Source organism: Apis cerana, linkage group LG8 (assembly GCF_029169275.1).
Source record: "Apis cerana isolate GH-2021 linkage group LG8, AcerK_1.0, whole genome shotgun sequence".
Taxonomy (NCBI): domain Eukaryota; kingdom Metazoa; phylum Arthropoda; class Insecta; order Hymenoptera; family Apidae; genus Apis; species Apis cerana.
In genome coordinates, this window is record NC_083859.1 from 5,869,470 (window position 1) to 5,887,701 (window position 18,232).

Below are 18,232 nucleotides of genomic sequence, written 5' to 3' on the forward strand. Positions count from 1 at the left end.
AATGTATCGTGTAAAATAATATATATATATTACAATAGAAATGAATACATTTTTCATTCGTAAAATTTAATTTATCAATTCTGAACACGGTCATCGAAAAATTCTTAGTATTAATGTAATTTTATAATACATATTAAACATATTAAATTACCTTTTTTCTGCCTCAATTTATCAAGTGTAAGTCCAATGATTTAAATATTTATATATATAACATATTTAATTCCGAGTTGTAAATATCAAACATATCAAATTACTTCAAAATTATTTACTCGTTTTGTTTCAATGTTTTATCAGGCATAATCAATTTATTCTCAATTTAATTAAAATTTTTTTAATCAAAGTTGTTTATAATACAAATTAGAATCTTATTGAAAAGAAATATAAGTAGACTGAATTAATATTTTTCATCATGCATAATGAATTTATTTACAAATTCAATTCATTCGTTCCTTCACAAAGAGAACACATTCATCGTTATTTTCCTTATACTTCATAATTTTATATTATCCTTTTGTTACAATTATCGTGTCTCATTAATAAAGCCCTCGATTTAAATAAAGTAAAATATACTTTCAATGATTATAAAAATCGATAGTAATCTCTGATACTTCGCTCTGGATAACAAGATCTTTCGTCATTCCATCTTTCAAGTTGAAATCCGGCGTTGAAATATCGACAAGATCGAGCGAAATCTTTGAGAGATCAAGGCTTTCGTTCTTCTCCTTTCTATATTTCACCACCGATAAATCCTCAACAATAAAATATTCGAACCGTTTCTATTTAACGATTTGTTTCGCGATGAGATTTCTCTTATCGTCGTGAAAAAAAAAAGAAAAAGAAAAAGAAGAAGAAAGACGCAATGTTATATCGATTTCAAAACTCTTTAACAAGATCTTCTGATCTTCCCCCAAGTTTGGCCAACTACTTTGGCTTGGTAAGTAGTAAGTGTATTCTTACAGTCAGCCACCAAGATTAATTTCTTGATGTCTGGCATGTACAGAATTGTTTGCTGTTATTGATCGGCCTGAAAAACAACATCGTAAAGGTTATGTAAGCTTGGTATCCCTAAAATTAGGCCACGTTTTAATTGTTACCTCACTCGCATCGAAACACATGCATTTTATGTTTTTTTTTTATTTATCCTGCGTGCGTGATACAAATTTACGTTCGTATAAATCTTTGATTAAATAAAAATATTTATTTAATTATTGGTACAATATACGAACGAATTTATGTATTTTAATGACATAAATTCGTAGCATACTTTGCTTTTAATCCAAGGTTAATAGGTTTTTGTGTTTAGTAGGGTAAATCCACGTCATTAAATATTTGTTACTTTCTATTGTGCAGATGTGGTATCTCCATATAATATATTATGTATTGGATATATTATGTATAAGAGGTGTGCATGTTTTATGATCGTTAAGGGTAGATTATTTGCTTCTTCGAATTCAAAGCTTCAAATAAATATCAATGGTACCTTAATTAGAAATCGATATATATATATAATATGGATTTTGCAATGAAAGTGCAATTATGCATTTTTGATGATTATAAAATTTTATTTAAAATTTATACGTAAATAATAAATAACCGGGTATAAATCGATTTTCCATAGTCTCATTTTCTATTCTCTATGTTTCTTTTAAGTCGATAAAACTTTAAAATTAACATCGACTTTTATTTTATTAATTTACTCGTCATTAAAATATTTCTGTGCAACCCAACCTGTGCAAAATAAAAGAGACATTAAAACACAGACTACGAAAATATTCGTGCATTTGGGGTACAGGAAATTTGAATAAAAATTTACAAAATGCAAACGAAATGTAGAAAGACAAGAGTATTTAAAACGAAGTATATACGATAATATTCAAAATTCTTTCTCTTTTATTTCAGTTATGCAGTTGAATTTGCATAAATATCTTCAGTCTCGTACAACATGACGAATACACATACGTATATTTAATCTGAAAAAGATGTACCAACCTGTGACCGAGACAATTTGTGTCTGCGATTCTGACGCGATCCCTCGACGGAAGGCGCGGTGGGCGCAAGGAAACGAGGATTACTCTCCACATTTTGGGGGTGTTGCAATTGTTGAGGTTGATAATGGTGGTGAAGGTGATGGGATTGCTGTTGCGAGGGACCACCCCCCAGATGGTGCTCCCCCGTATCCAGCATTTTGCTGCCCAGAGCGTCCAGCTGGGTCAACGACCTCGAACGCACCTGCAACCCATTAATCCTTTCGTGCAATTATTCGTATAGGAAAAAGCTTTCCGTTTTTACTTCTCTCTTTCGATTCTTATAAGCAACAACCTCAGTAATAACGATTAATCTCTCGTCAATACACGTCGATCTAAATCACTCGAAAGCAGAACAATTAGTTAAGATCTTAAAAGATCTTACATCATCTGCAATATTCGCTTTCCACTTTTTATTCTTCCAATCTCTTAATGTCACAATCTTTCACGCCACGGATAATATATTGCGATTTTCTCCTAGAGACTCTTCTAAATCGAGTCCATCGATTAACTTTGCATTGTCAATCGCTCGCCATGTTACATTCTAATTCTTTCTATCTCTCGTATGAGAAGAAAAATCAACCGCAGTTGACCCGTTGAACAGTAACAAGGGAAAAGTGGAACGCGTAGGGAGCGTTCGAGTCGAGCTTGAAGTGGAAGTATGGGTCGTATGTGACCCTTGCGAACGGAAACAGGAAGAAAGATATTCTTGTGTATATATATATATATATATGAGAAAACGAAAATTGGGTCGCGATCACGACGTGATGGAATGTCGTCGAGTGTTGTCGTACGAGTTAACAAGAGGCACGGCCAAGAGGAGATTGCATAAAAATTGTTTAGTAATTAAAGGCGACTTCGAAAAATAAATTCGAAACGCGGGGAAATTTTCTGGTAACTGGGTCGCAATCGACCGGTTTTACGAGGTTATCGATCGTCCCTCTCGAGGGCCTTCGTTATCTCGATCTGGCCGAAAGGTATTCTTCCTCGGCCTTTATCTAACTCTTTCTTCTTTCTCTCTCTCTCTTTTTTTTATTCGCTTATCCACTCGGCCCGCCTCGACTACACAGTCTTGACACCGATTTCTCCTGTCCCGATCGATCTGTTTCGCGAAAATTGACCCACGGTTGGCTCCCTCCATCTTGAACATCGTCCAAGAGTAACAAGAGTTCGAAAGGTGTAATCATCGAGATGGTGCAATTTAAATTGGCGACCTTCTTTGACCTTGTTTATGAGATGCAAGCAACTCTTTCCAATTTTCGGAAACGAAGATTTTCCTGATTTTAAGTTTTGATAAGAGCGCGAGATTTTTTGCCGTGGAGCACAAGCGAAGAAGAGAGATGTTAATGATTTTGCTGGATAACGATCCGATATTGACCTCATCTGGAACTGGTATTAAGTGGCGTGTGCAGATATTTCGAGCCTCGAAACAAACGATAACGTGCATGTATAATCAGTACTCCAGTGGAAACCAGTGATGATCATTTTGAAGCGATACCCAATAGATCCAAGTGAGAAAAATTCTCGATACGATCTGAAATTACATATAAAAATATAATATATATTCCAACGCAACTGCGTGTTAAATGTATTAATTTGAATCTGGAATAGGTGGAATCGATGGATTTATTTTTAATAATAAAATTCGAGTTTGAATTGTATTTATCCTTAAAATCGAATACATTCAAATCTAATGATAAGAATCTTGTGGCGTCCATCGAGAAAGAAGAATTCGACGATACGATAGATTATATCGAAGAGGTTAAAAGGAGAATGTCAAATATCAAAAGAGATGGGGAGAAAATAAGAAAGGAAAATAGGGAAGGTTCCTTCCTATTAAAGAAAAACGAATGGTGAAACGAGTTGCTTGGAAACTGGAGTACATAAAACTTTGTTAAAATCGGTTGCGCCGATTTTTCAGAAGGGAGAAAAACGATCGCGTCAGATTTGCCGATAAATTAATCGAAGATAAAGGAGGCAGCACCGCAGTTTTAGTTACTGTCCACGCTTGCGTGCTTTCGTCATAAATCAAGCCGCCCAAGTGCGCATTTTTCAGCGGAGAAAAATTCCCCAGTTCACATTTTACCATTTTCCATTCACACATTTGGAAAGAATGGCGCGCTTCTCGAGAGATGCGTAGCAAAATATATTTGAATATTTTAGAAAAATGAAAGAAAAAAGAGGAAATAACAATACTTTCTCGTATGATTTCACCGTGTGTGATTCCAATAATTCTGTCCCCTATTTTTCGATTTTCAGAGGGGCGATGAATCCGAATCACTGTTGCACTTTGCCGATATATAACACGAATTGGGCCAAATAACTTGAAAAGGTAGAGGAGAAAATATCAGCTTCTGTGCTCTCGATATCTATATCTATCTATTTCATCTTGCAAATTAACGATATTCTGAGAGGGGATATTAATCGAATCTCGCCGAATGAATCGAGAGCTTTGCGCGAAAAATTGTGCGCGTCTTTGATAAAGTATCGCGCGAAGTCTCTGAATTTTTCATACTGTATTAAAAAAAAAAAGATAAAAAGGAAAAGAATGGGAAAGAATAATTTTGGCGGTAATAATCAGAATGCCCCCTGGCAGACATATTTTTCAGAATAAAAAGAAAAGAAAGAAACAAAAGATACTGTAACTACTGGATCAGGAGACAGGATAAACCTTTCATCTTTCGCGGGATTTTATCCCGAAAAGAATGAAAAAAATGTAAAAAGTTATCTAAATAGATAAACGTTTCGCTACGTGTCACTTCTTTTCAGATTATATTCCCCTAATACGAGGATGAAAAATTTTTCTTGCTAATTTTATATAGAAAAAAGAAAAAAAAACTATGTAATTCGAGAAGAGAAATGTCTTTACAATTTATGAAGTTTTTTACAAAGAGGGTATAAAACAAAACTGCAGTTAAGTTTCTTAATTTGAAAGGATTCGAGAATATCCAGAAGGGACCGTTTAATTATATCGCTTAAGAATAATAAAAAACTTCGTTATCCGGAATATCACTTTTCTTTCTCCAATATTAAAAAAAAAGTGCCTAGGATAAAAGTTGAACGGTCTCGAGGGGGGAATATTTTGATATCACCTTTTTTTTTTTCTTTTTTTATATTCCTTTTCAATTCACTACATTACTTCGTAAAAATTCTATCTGAATTTTTAAACAAACACGATATTGATATAGATAATTCTTAGATCGTAAAAATCTTCTTTACGATATTTATCCGATTATATATTTAAGGAAAGTGTATATAGGATCAATATATTTAATAAAATAATCCCGTATATGGATTGGCGCGCACATATTCGCAAAGCGTTTTATAAAAGCACCAGTGGTAATTCAATATCGAACGAATCCCTGAGTGAAAAATAAGATACGCAATTCTCGATGTCACCTATATATACATATGTATATATATATTTGTGCACGATATTTGTGCACGATGGAGTACACATCGAGAACTATTTTAGCGCGAGCAGAAATATTGAAATAAGCCAGTTTTTTTTACGGTTTTGTTTTAAATTCGTTTGTTTACTTTTTTTTTTTTTTTTTTTTACATTTCTTTTAGTTTATTCCCATTTTTCACTTGTTTACAATATGGCTTCATCGATTCATACCTGTGGTCTCTTTTGATTTCGTTTCATGTCTTTCATGCATACGAATTTGTATAAATAAATCGATTTATTTCAAATTATTGGAAAATGGACAGTGGATTCAACTAAAAAGTTTCGTATCAACAAAATAATTCCATATATGAATATTTAATGAATATATATAATGACTGCGAATAAATTGGATTTAAATTGGGTGAATTTTTTTTTTTTCTTGCAATTGACATTTTAACGCGAAATATTTTTCTCCAGAGTTAACTCGGGGCTAAAATAATATCCTGAAGCGTATATACGAAGTTTTTTTTTAATCTTTTAACATGTGTCCACATGCGTTTCAAAGACAATATCATATTTATGTATTTATTAATTCTTCGATCGATGTGTCACATATTTCTTTCACGTATTTTTCCCTAACAAAAACCAAAATATTTTATTACATAAATAAAAAACAAACTTCGAACGGAAAATATTATAAATTTTCTAAAGAATGAAATCTTGATTCAATCGATAACGGAATAAACAAATGGCACAAATTTTTCCCTCGTTATATTTCTTACGAGAAAAAAAAAGTGAACAAAATTAGAAAAATTAGAAATATCAAGTAATATAATTCTCACGGTAAAAGACTTCAAATCAATAAAGCAAGTTCTAATATGGAGTCCGTTCCTTTACAAGATATATTTTTCACGTGTATCATTTTTTTTTCGGATTGATATTCATCGAAATCGAATAAAAAAAAAAAAAACGAAAATAGGAAACGAAATACGTGGGCGACTATTTTTTTTTTTTATAATAGATTACGTACCCATGTACAGAATTCCAACCTAGTTTCAACATATCGAGAGGAGGAGGAGAAAAAGGGCTCATTTTTCAAAAATATGAAACATTTTTGTTTTTTTACGAGAATTTTTCTATCGATATCGTATCATGCGTGTCGTTCATCAATTTTTTCTTCCTTTATTTTTTTTTTTTTTTTTTTTTTTTCACTGTTACTCCTCTTCGTATTCGACACAATTTAGTTTTAAATCTATTACGATCTATTGTACAATGTGTAACGCATTGTCACAGACATTTGAAAAAATCGCTTGCGAAAATTTAATATCTGGAGAGACACCTATCGGAAAATAAAACGCATAAATCTTGTTTATATATCGGGAAAAACGGGTAAAAAGAGAACGAATGAAGTAACTTCTGCTTTTCGAAGGCACATCCTCCCTTACCGCACTTGTTTGAAATGCAACCAACGTTGGATGAATTGAAAAGAGAGAGCTATGTGCATCCAACGTAACCCATACAAATTGCAGTCGAATGCAGACCAACGTTGTTGAGTCATCGTCTTTTTCCCTCGGAGAGAAATTGTTCGAGAAAAGTTGTCCCTATTTCATAAGGTTAAGCTTACGAATTTACAACTATTGATATTTCGTGTTAGATCGTACAATATCGTTTTTTTTTTGGAAATACGATTATTAAAAAGAATTATTGTAAATTTAAAAATTGTGAGAAACGATTTATAATTTGTTTAAAAAAAATCAATTTACTTTTTTTTCAAGTCTTTAAATTATATCGTGGAATTGCAATAAATAATATGCAAATGATCGATATTATTAAATTGCGAAAAAATTTTTATTCACTATAACGATCTCAGATTATACGTAGTAAAAGGATTACTAAAATAATAAAATTAATTGGTAATAATATATCCAACATATTTTTTAAAAAACATTTATTCGATCAAAAAAAAAAAAAAGAAATTGAAAAATGTCCCAGTTTTTGAAAATTCAGATCACATATCAATTAATATTAATATACTATTTTAATTTAAAAAAAGCGAAACATTTATTGAAAATCTTTGAATTCGAAAAGAGAGAGATAAAATGCAACAAATATAACAATGGAAGGATCGTTCCTTTCGGATGACTTAAAAATATTCTCCGTCGAACGACGTATAAATATATATCAACGAGATAAACTTGAATAGTAAGATATCCACAAACGCTTAAACTATTAATCAAAATGACGTGATGCGACGATGCACCATTCTTGCGAATGGTTCCATACCTTTCAGAGATACGTATACATTCGGTATATATCGCTCATCGTGCCATTTCCCATCCGCTCCGTGAACCGTTATACAATTACCACTGCCCTCATCCGCTCAAACAAATGAAACGGCCAGTCATTAGCGAGTAATAAATGGCAGGGAGCGAAGAGCGGCGGGGAATTTCATTACACGGATTCTTGCTCCCACTGTTTCCATTTAGACCGTCGCGTGAGAATTCACCCTCTTGGACCAAGTGGTGGAAATATGGACAGTCGACTTTCCACGAGTGGAGAAATACAAGCGAAAACATTACCACTCAGAGATCTAAATCTGGATCCATAATCGAATTTCTTTGATCCCAACAAAAAACGAAATTTCCCAAATTTGAATGAAATTTGATCGAACACTCGTTTATCCCAAGCAAATTATTTCGATTCGTTAATTCGTTTAAATTGCATATTGTATATTTTTATTATTATGCTTTGTAGGAGCGAGGAGAGATGAATGAATTTATATTGTCCTCTCACAAGAAAATGGGACAACACGCAGGATAATAATGTTCGTCAATAAGCGATATAATTTTATTTCTGACCAATAGCGTTTACTCGCGCTATTCGAAACGACCAATCAAACCGTAAACCCGCATTTCTCTCGCGGCATTTCTCGCTAGGCGCGCATAATACTTGGTTGAATTTGATTCTTGGGAATCCTCGACGAGCGATCCTGAATTCTAACGCCCACTGTCGAAACCTATCCCCTTTATCTCCCCGCTTTGCACAATTTTCATTCTTTTATATTATCTTTTATAATTACCGCGATTACAAGAAAACACGTTTCCTATTAAGGTTTCTAAATAACGAAATCCAAGAATGGTGGAAGGAAAGAATAATAAAAGATGTAGCGGGGAAAAATGTATCGATTAAAAAAATAGAGATTTTATTATCGATTTAAATTTCACTTTCACCATACTAGGATACTAGGAAATGGATGGATATTAGAAAAGATATTGCGAGTTATACGATACAGCGATTTTGGTTAAAATTCAAGATGAGATAGTAAAACGATCGCGAGAATGAAATTCAATCGCGAGAATCGTGGTTGTCGATTCATTTTCCCCCCCTTCCTTTTTTTCTCTCGTTCGGTTATTTATTTATTTCATTCGATGTCGCCCGAGGTGCCTCGTCCATTTATCACGAACACGAATTCCAATAGCTTTTTTTCGGTATTGCTGCGAGGGCCCGTCCAATATATATATATATATTCTTGGATAAAATATGATGTATTAGGGTACGTGTCCTTTTTCGCCGGTGAATCGCTCGTTTTTCACGCGGCACGTGGATAATTTCGAACGAGATTCGTTCGACAGAATATATTTTTTTTTTCCACTCTTTGGTTAAATTTTTGCCTTGAATATTGTACAAATACATGCGTAAATATACGCACGTTGAAAACAATTATACGGACGGTAAAAATCTTGGTTTGGTTGAAATTTGTTCTTCGCTCTGTTTTCAGGGTTGATGAAATTGAAATCGGTCGAATACGAGTAATTTCATCGGCGCGTGTATAAATAGTTGCGAAATTTATTCAAATGATTCGTACATTCGTGGGTGTTATATATATAAATATATATATATATATATATATATATATATATATGCGTGGAACGCATTATTTGCAATTATCCGATAATACGGAAAAATGAAAATTTCGAAATTTGCAATTTGAAATAAGATTAAAACGAAAATTAAAAACTCAACGAAACGTGATAACATTCTCTAATTAACATACATCTATCGATTGGAGAACAAAAATCCGTTTCAAAAAAAAATCATGGCCTTCGATCGATATATTTCTTCTTCCGGTATACCTCGAAAATCCGTTCAATCTTCCTTCACACAATCGAATTTCAACCCTCATTTCACTTTAATTATGACCCTTAATGCGCACGCTCTAATTGGAAAAATAATTATCCACGAATGCCAGGAATCCTGGATCAGTCTCCCGACTTTCTGCGACGTTCGCGCCGTTTCCTCGAGGATTACGCGAAGGGAAATCGACGAACAATTCGATCCTATTTGCCCTCGACAAATAAAATTTCCACGGGCTCGAAGGGAGGGAAGCTCGCCTGGATAAATCTGTAAATCTGACCGCGACAGGCGGCAAAGCTCGCCGCCGATTTCCACGAAAATTCCAGAGAAACTTTTCCTCGATGCTTGCAACCAACATCCCCAATGAAATAGTTCCTGGTAAACGGTCCAGATATTAAGAACTGGTCTAAATTTTCGAACAAGTTTGTCTATAATTTTTTGCGAAAAAGGGAGAAAATGTATCTCGAAGGAAAATCGTCGTTGAAAAAGTTTTATCGCGGTGAATTGGCTTTTATCAAGGTAATAATATTTTTTACGATAAATAGTTGAAGAGAAAATAAGAAGATGTAGTATAATTGTTAGCCAATAATGAATTCAGATTAACTCAACCTCGAAACGAAAGTTTTTCCATCTGTCTGAGAAATGAATAATTTTTGTAAATTAAAAAAAAAAGAAAAAGTTACCTATCGAGCAATATTACTTGATCTTTTATATTTTAAAAGTTACGACAAACGTCTTCGAAACTATCAGTTTAAAGTATCCCTTTTACAATAGAGGATAATATGGTCTTCGAACGCGGTAAAAGAGGATAGTTAAAAGTGTTATTAAACGATGTCGCAAGAGGTCTGAACGATAGGGAATAAACGAAGATTACGAGGCTCAAAACTCATCTTCTGATATTTGAGTCGTCAAAGTTGTTCGTGGAACTTCTAATAACGCGATGCTGTTACGTTGCGGATGTTATTTTTTATTGTAAAGGAAAACTATAAAACCGAGTTTACCGCTCTTTTCTGCGTGTGTCATATATAGGATTTTCATCACGTGGAAAACAACCAATTTATTATAGCAGTAAATTCGTTAATTACACAGGAGAAGCGTGGCTCTCTTATTTTGTTCGAAACGAGATTGCCTTTTTTTTTTTTACTAGTAGGAAACGATTGTACGAAGTTTCAGCTTCATTTTGCGAAAAGTTTGTTAAACGTTTAATTAAATTTTAAAAGCGGATACAATTTTCCGGATTTATCATAACATATAATTAAAAAAAGAAATAAAAATTTCTCTATCCCTAAATTTCGAAATTCGAGCACCAATTCGTAAAAAACTATGCTCTCCGTTCATCGTTGGATTCAATTTAACAGATCGATGCCAACACGATAAAATACTAATGAGCGATTGTCACGAGTAAATCTCGAAATTCGAATCGATCGTTACACCGGCCGGCTCGATGCAAAACTGCATAAATACGAATATGGGTTTAATTGGTCGATTGTCGTGTGAACGATTACGTGGCAACGAGGTCCGATGTTAAATTAACATTTCCACTGGTGTCGATCAATGAAAATTATTGCTCGTGGAATCGTTCCTCGATAACAACCGTACCATACTCGCTACTTTTATCAACGTCGCTAATTAAATTGCGAAAACTAAGCGAAAACTTCACCGTTCCACCGTGCGCCCACGTCCCTCCAATTTTCCTCCCCGAAAATCCACGATTACTCGTCAGTGATAGCTTTTTCGATCGATTTCAAACGAAAACCGAAATTCCAACCGCCATTGTTTGTACACGACACGACAACTCTTTTCACGGATTTACGATTAATCTCGAACGACATCCCCCCCCTGAAAGTTTCACGAGTACGTTTACTACTTCGCGGATCGAATACCGGCGCCCGATTGCACGATACTTTCACGGCTGGTTTACGTGCCTCGTGCACGTACACCTAAGTGGCGTGTAAATTTACAATGGTATTAAGCCGATACCATTTTTCTCTCCTTCCCAAGGTGCTCGCGACGCTCAGATTAAAGTCTTACATCGTGAAATGCATTAAATGCAGCGTAAAACACGCGACATAATTCATCGCACGCGCATCGAGAATTAATTATACGTTACGGGAACAAAGGGGCTTCCGTCCCACGTACGGAAGCTATCCGTAATTGCGTGTACCAATGTTAACCTCGTTTACGCCCTCAAAGATGCTCACCGATACCCTACAACTACAACATTGATAAGTTTGCGGTTTAACAAAACTGTTACGAATAACTTTCCGTATTAACGATAGTTAAGCGGGAACTAGAGGGAATTGATCGATATCGCGATGTAGCAAATAGGTACAAAACTTGCATCTAGCGTGAGTGGCAACACTAAGCTCTCATTGGTGGAATCACTGTACTAAGTCATCGCTGATCACTGTAGATTACCGTGCTATCGCGTACGTACGTAATCACGACTCGCAAATGGGATCGATACGAAGAAATCACGACACGGATCTGTGTTAATTATGGAATAATAGTTTGGTGGATAACGAATTTTTTATTTTAATCATTATCGTGTACTTCACTTTTTTGATTATAGAGAACAGCCGGTTCACAAAACGAGGTTATGTTTCGAGGTTAGGATATAGATGCAATAACGAGCGTATGCAATAACGTAATATAACGTAATAACATAATTACTGGACAAAAAAGGCAGGCTACTTGATCGAATTTTCACAATCGAATCTAGGTCATAGAGTACACGGTATAGAGCACGGTCGTTGGGTGACGTGGGCCATCCGAGTGGAACTGTCACAGGCTAATATGGATTAGGGGACTGCTAAACTTCCGCAGAGGGACGTGGGTCACGAGATTGGATACGAGCGCAAATAGAATAAGCACGTACGTTGTCACGAGGCGGCATAAACGAGGCGTTGATCCCGAGAATATTAAAAAAATATTCCCGCGAATTTTGACAGCCACCGCGAACAATAAGCGTCGCACAATGCGTCGAGGCCATCAACACTGGGAAATGGTACCGATAAACGGACAATGGGGCGAATTTTACGACGACAAGAATTTGGCGAGGCGACGAGTCGCGAAACGAGTCCCCAGCTAATGACCCGGCAATGAAATAAACTTGCTCGCCCCACTCCAGAAACCCATTAACGCTTTTGTCGTTTCGCCTGGGAGAAGTTTGCTCTAGAAATCGCTCTATTCGCCATCTAACGACCGAGAAAACGATAACGAAGTGTGCCTAACGATTCTCCACCGAACTCGTAAAGGGGGCGCGCCTAACCTTTCTTTCCTATTCATCCCGTTGTTAACATTCTCGGTTTAATGCCAACTCGATGGGAGAGAAGTTGGTTAACTAATAAATCTAACCTTTTAATATATTCCGTTCGTTGTGTAATATTACGATAATATTATTGTTGCATTCAGTTTAATCGATATCTATTGACGACTGTACGTGTATAAATAACGATTTCTCTTCCACAAGCACAAGTAGAACTTTCCTGCAGCATTATCGGTTTAATGTCAATTCGATGAGAGATTGTTGAGGCTAAATTGTACGTAGACCAGCAAAATGGTAGAAGAAAGAGTAGTAAACCTTTATTTTCTATTCGTTATACACGTTGGTATTGCGCATTGTTATTTAATCGTTGTTTATCGACACTTAACGAAAGATTATCGGCTGAATTATACAAAGTGTAAGAAAATAATAAATGAAGCGTATTCTCATCGAACCTCGTGAAACGAGCAAACCTAACCTCTCTCTCTCTTTCTCTCTATCTCTCTGTTCATTACGCCGCTTATATCATTGATATCGATTGACGACTATCGATATATCGACAATTTGATAGGATAGATATTATTGAATAAAATGTATATAGACTTAGTGGCGGTATAACACAGCCACATCGTTTAATTATGGATAAGTTTGCGGTGTGGCAAAGTACTTGGAAGCTTAAAGTCTTGCAAGCCCTTACCCCTATTGTCGCAACGACTAAACCCCTAATAGTCTCCCTTTAATCGTACATTGATTTATACCACTTACGGAGCAAATGTGATAACTAGCAGATAGCAACAGAGTGCATAAATCTATTACAATCGTTTTCCTTATTTTTGTTGAATAGTCGATTAAATTTCGTCGTCAGTGACATTTATTATCCGTCTTACGGCTCTTTAATTGCTCTTCCAAATTATTTATTATTCGTTTCTTGTCAATTTACAAGTCATCTTTATTTTATATACAAAAAATTCTAATAAGTTTTTTGAAGTTGGAGGAAAAGCTTTTTGAAAAGTTGTTTCCTCCTTTGCTAATTCGACACTTTAGCACTGAGAAACTTCGTTTAAATGTTCAAATGTTTCCGATCTTTAAATATATACTTCGAAACCATTAAGTTTTTAAAAACCTTCTTACGCTTTTACTACGCTTTTTAACATCAAGGAATCGCGTTATAGCAAAAAAGAGAAAAAGAACGATCTTCCATTCGGGTTGAAACATTGTAAGCTTAAGATAAATTAAAATTTCAACGAAATAGAGTTTCCATTCGGCCAGAAGGCGAAATATAGGATAAAAAGGGAACAACGTAGAATTGACTAAAAAAGGTCGGGTGGACCATTAAGGTTCTACTACTGTTTTAACGATAACATCTGACATTAAGTAGTCGCCGTGGCATTTCACCCTCCTCCTTTCTTCTTCTCTGTCACGAATCTCTACCGCTCGTTGACCCGTAAAAACCCATCCTCCTTTGACGTTGCACGCACAAACAATGGCGAAAAGGCACAATGCGAATTCTCGTGGCGTGCGGAAAAACACCGATGAATAAAAAAAAAGGAAAAAAAAAAAAGATGGGTCGGAATTTTGTTCCCTGCTCTGTCTATCTCGCAATGTTGGGTCAGAATTTTCATTAAGTTTCACGAGAAACACGACACGGGAAAGTTTCTTCTTTCGAAATTCTTCTGTGTTCCCTTCCATCATACGAGAAAGTAGATACATTTAAGTTACTATATCTTACTGTCAGTTCTCAGAATGGAAATGTTTCGTGAAATTCTTCTCTTCCTCGAACAACTGTGAAAATATTCTCGTTTTCGTCGGACGAAGAGAACAAGAAAATATAATTTTATTACATAGTGAATAATTAAATATATCGTTTAACGTAATTATACGAATATATAGTTATTTTTAATTCGAAAACTTTTCAAAAGAATTTGATAAATAATTTATTGCAGAACTTAAATGCAGATGGATTGGGCCAACAATTAATTCGGAATTTCTTAACAGTTTTAAGTCGCGCAGCGGTTGATAGCGAACAGTTCTGCTAATTAAACCAAAACAATCTGCCGGAGAATGAGTTTCCTTAATCCAACTTCTCGAGCATCTCTGATAATTCCAAGAAGCAGAGATTATAATCTAATTAATAATTTACCCTACATTTACTAGACAGATCGCATCTGAACGAGTAACATTTCTCAAATTTCCAAGATGAAACCAGTATAATCCTATTTTCGAAAGAAAGAAAAGAACGTTATTATACACATCTCGATAATTTAGAGGATTGTTAATCGTCGCACTTTCTGTCTTGATTATCGTGGAAATTATCGAGTTCGAAAACTGCAGTTTCGTTTTTAAGGGCACGAATGCTTTCAGAAAGTCGTAAAATAGAACGCGATGATCACTTTTCTATTCCGTACAACAAATAGTTCTCCTTCCTTCGTTCACAAACTAATGAAATCCACGACAAAAAAGCGGAATTACCAAGTGTCCTTAGTAGGAAATACTCGGGCCAAGGATCAACGTCGCTCGTTGGAGGGTCCCGCATCGAGAAAATGGATAATCCTCCTCTACAAAAAATTCCAGACTCTTCATGCGCTGCGAAAATTATTACTCGAAGAGAAATTGTTCTCGGATGTTTTTTTTTAACAAGCATAGACGGATTTTCACAAATTTCACACATTCACAAGTTCAGCTTTTTTAAAACGATTCACAGTCGACTAGGTAAACGGAATTCGGTGAATTTTCATCGTAGGCATCGACAAATTTCTTAAAAAAAAAAAACCGAATAATCGATCCTGCGACAGTTCAAGGAGATCACTAAAAGGAAGGCCGTAGAAAAGAAAACTAGAAGGAGAACCACGTTCCATAAGAGTCCCTCGTTTATCTTCCACGACCTCGAATCGGCCAAGATTGGCGTCCAAGGATACCGTCAATATACCGTGATCTGGTTAAACATCCTAAGCCCTGAAGAAAAGAAAATGACGAGGAGGGTTCCCCCTCGTGGATATTGGGCCATGATCGAACCTGTCACATAGATCTTCCAGATGACGAAATCGATCCGACGTAAACGATCTGTGTCGTAAATAGCCGGTTCGCTTGGATAATCGACTCGAGGGAGAAGATCTGAAAGTCTATCCTCTTCCGTTTCTAGGATAAGACACGTTTGTAAAAGGAATCGAGGACAGTTGGGGATTATTTGCAGTTCCTTCCGATCATCGTATCGTCCCGTTGTTTTATTTGTTCTTGGACGGGGAAATTTGAAAAAAATGTCTCTACGAGACGAGTATACTTCGAATATCGATATCAATTTATCGAGAGAATTTCGAAGAAATTTGATAGATACAGAGAGAAGAAAGAATATATATATATATTTTTATGCGTATCATATATTTTTACTTTAACGAAGTTAAAAAAGTTAATCTGGGAAAGATTTTCTAGGTTACAGGAGGAAGATAAGAACGTACGTTACGGCATTTACAACTCCTTTTTATATTTATTCCGCGAGATAAGATATAGTATTTTCGAAACTGTGAGAAACAAGCAAGTTACAAATTCTTTAAGTGTACTACGAGAAATGCGTGGAACGCGATAAGGCGGGGAGTTAAATTTGGGGGCAGTTAAACCATTTCCATCGCGTTTTAAACATTCAATAATCACGAACGCTGATAGGGCAGGACTGAGAGGATGCACCATTGGAAAAGTTTCGAATTTATCGGATCGGCGTCGTTCCAACGCAACGGAAGCGCGACTGGAAAGTTTCACAGCCGGACAATTTCCGCGGGCACTTTCGAATCGATGGGAAAATCTAGTTCGAAATATGGCTTAATTATTCGTCCAATGGCCCTTCATTGTGGATCCTCTCGCACAGCCGATAACGAACACCGTGAATACATTGCATAAATTCGAAACTTTGAAGAAGTGCCTACCGCATAAATAAATATTCATACACGAATATCGACAAATTTATTCCTAAAGATAGTTTTGTAAAAAAAAGGATATTTGAAATTGAAATTTACTGTTAATTCTTTTTTTTTTTTAAAGTAAAAAGTTAGTGGAGAAAGATCGTTTTAAAATTGTTGCACTTTATCTGAAGAGAATCGGAGAAAGTTCGAGAAATTCAAGAATTTAAGAAACTAGGGAAACTAAAAATCCAAGAATCCAAGGATTCGCTTTATTAACTATTAACACGAATGCCAATCTCGTGCAAAATTTGAGTGCAAGGGAATCCGGATTATTTGGGAAATGATTAATCGATCAGTGTTTTACGTTCTTTCGTTTTTTCAATAACACAATAACGTTTTGAAGATCGATCATTTCCGATCATTCCCGCCATTGAAAATTTCCAATGAAAGCTTCGCGTCAAACCCTTCAAGCCTTTCCCATTCGGAAAAGACTTAGTCGATACTTCGGCCTTTTCCTCTCAACCGGGCCGATTGTTTCGCAAAAGCGATTCATATCGATGTTTCCACGGAGAAACCATTCCCCCTCCCCCTGCTTGTTCTCCTCTATAAGCGTAGCCACCCTTGACCGAATTTATCACCTCTCCCTCCCTGCTCGTATATCATAATAAATCGACCAGAAAGTTAAATAAAACGAAACATAAAGTTTATCCCGACGACCGATTAATTGCGCGGCCGGACGATATTTTTTTCTCTGTGATTGCGCGATCGATAATCGAGCTCGATCGGTAACCAGGCTGGAACCAGGTCGGCGAATAACGAAGTACACGACGCCTCTGATTAATGGCTGTTGGAAATCTCGACCACGTCTTGCAACACCTCGTTTGAGAATCGTACGATTTTAGCCAAGAATCCGAAACTTTCGTCCCAAAAATATTTCTCTACGGACAGCGATGGATCGGTAATGGAAATGAGAAGTAGATCGAGATTCCGATATAGTGGAAGTAAAGCCAGCAGCGGGGATGATAAATATTCATAGAGGCTACACCGTTATCGTTTGTAATTTTTTTTTTACAGAGAAAATTGTTTAATGCTGAGATCATCGACGTATATATATACCTTAGCGATTTCAATCGCAATTTTGCATATAAAAACATATATTAAATTCACAGGTGAATCGTGATTGAATCTGGAAAAATACATCGGTGATATTTATAATAGTCGATTTATAAAAACCGATATCGATCGAGCCCTACAACAATAAAATATGGGATATATTATTATTGATTGGATTACTCGTCATTCGGTCAATTTGTCTTGGTTGATTGCCTATACACAGGCGTTTCGAGCGTGGTATTGACTTGTTTACAACTTGAAAAAACAAAAGTCTCGCAAATAGCGCAAACATGCACTTTGAACTTTTTTTTTATCGTGATGAAATTTGCAATCTCGTCTACAAATATCGTTCATTATATATATATATATTTATCAATCTGTGAAAAAAATAATAGAAGGCGAAATATAATAATAG

General features: G+C 35.5%; 1 protein-coding gene and 1 long non-coding RNA gene across 42 annotated transcripts in view; both read right to left on the bottom strand.

Moving 5' to 3' along the window:
* Positions 1–18,232, bottom strand: part of LOC107993367 (pleckstrin homology domain-containing family G member 5) — an 84,155-nt gene that overhangs the window by 17,864 nt on the left and 48,059 nt on the right. For 38 of the 41 annotated variants that reach the window (XR_003696463.2, XR_009830865.1, XR_009830861.1 and 35 more), the window contains one exon: positions 1,990–2,229. The exons of the other annotated variants lie outside the window; for them this stretch is intronic. Coding sequence is in view for 16 of the 38 variants with exons in the window: in XM_062078237.1 (XP_061934221.1) it covers positions 1,990–2,229 (240 nt within the window). In the remaining 22 variants the exon portion in view is untranslated. The remainder of the gene's footprint in view (positions 1–1,989; positions 2,230–18,232) is intronic. 41 annotated transcript variants of the gene reach the window in all.
* Positions 401–1,948, bottom strand: LOC133666560 (uncharacterized). Its single transcript, XR_009830873.1, has 2 exons — positions 1,095–1,948; positions 401–1,024 (listed from the first exon to the last, which is right to left on the bottom strand). It is a non-coding gene; the product is annotated as an uncharacterized LOC133666560 (long non-coding RNA).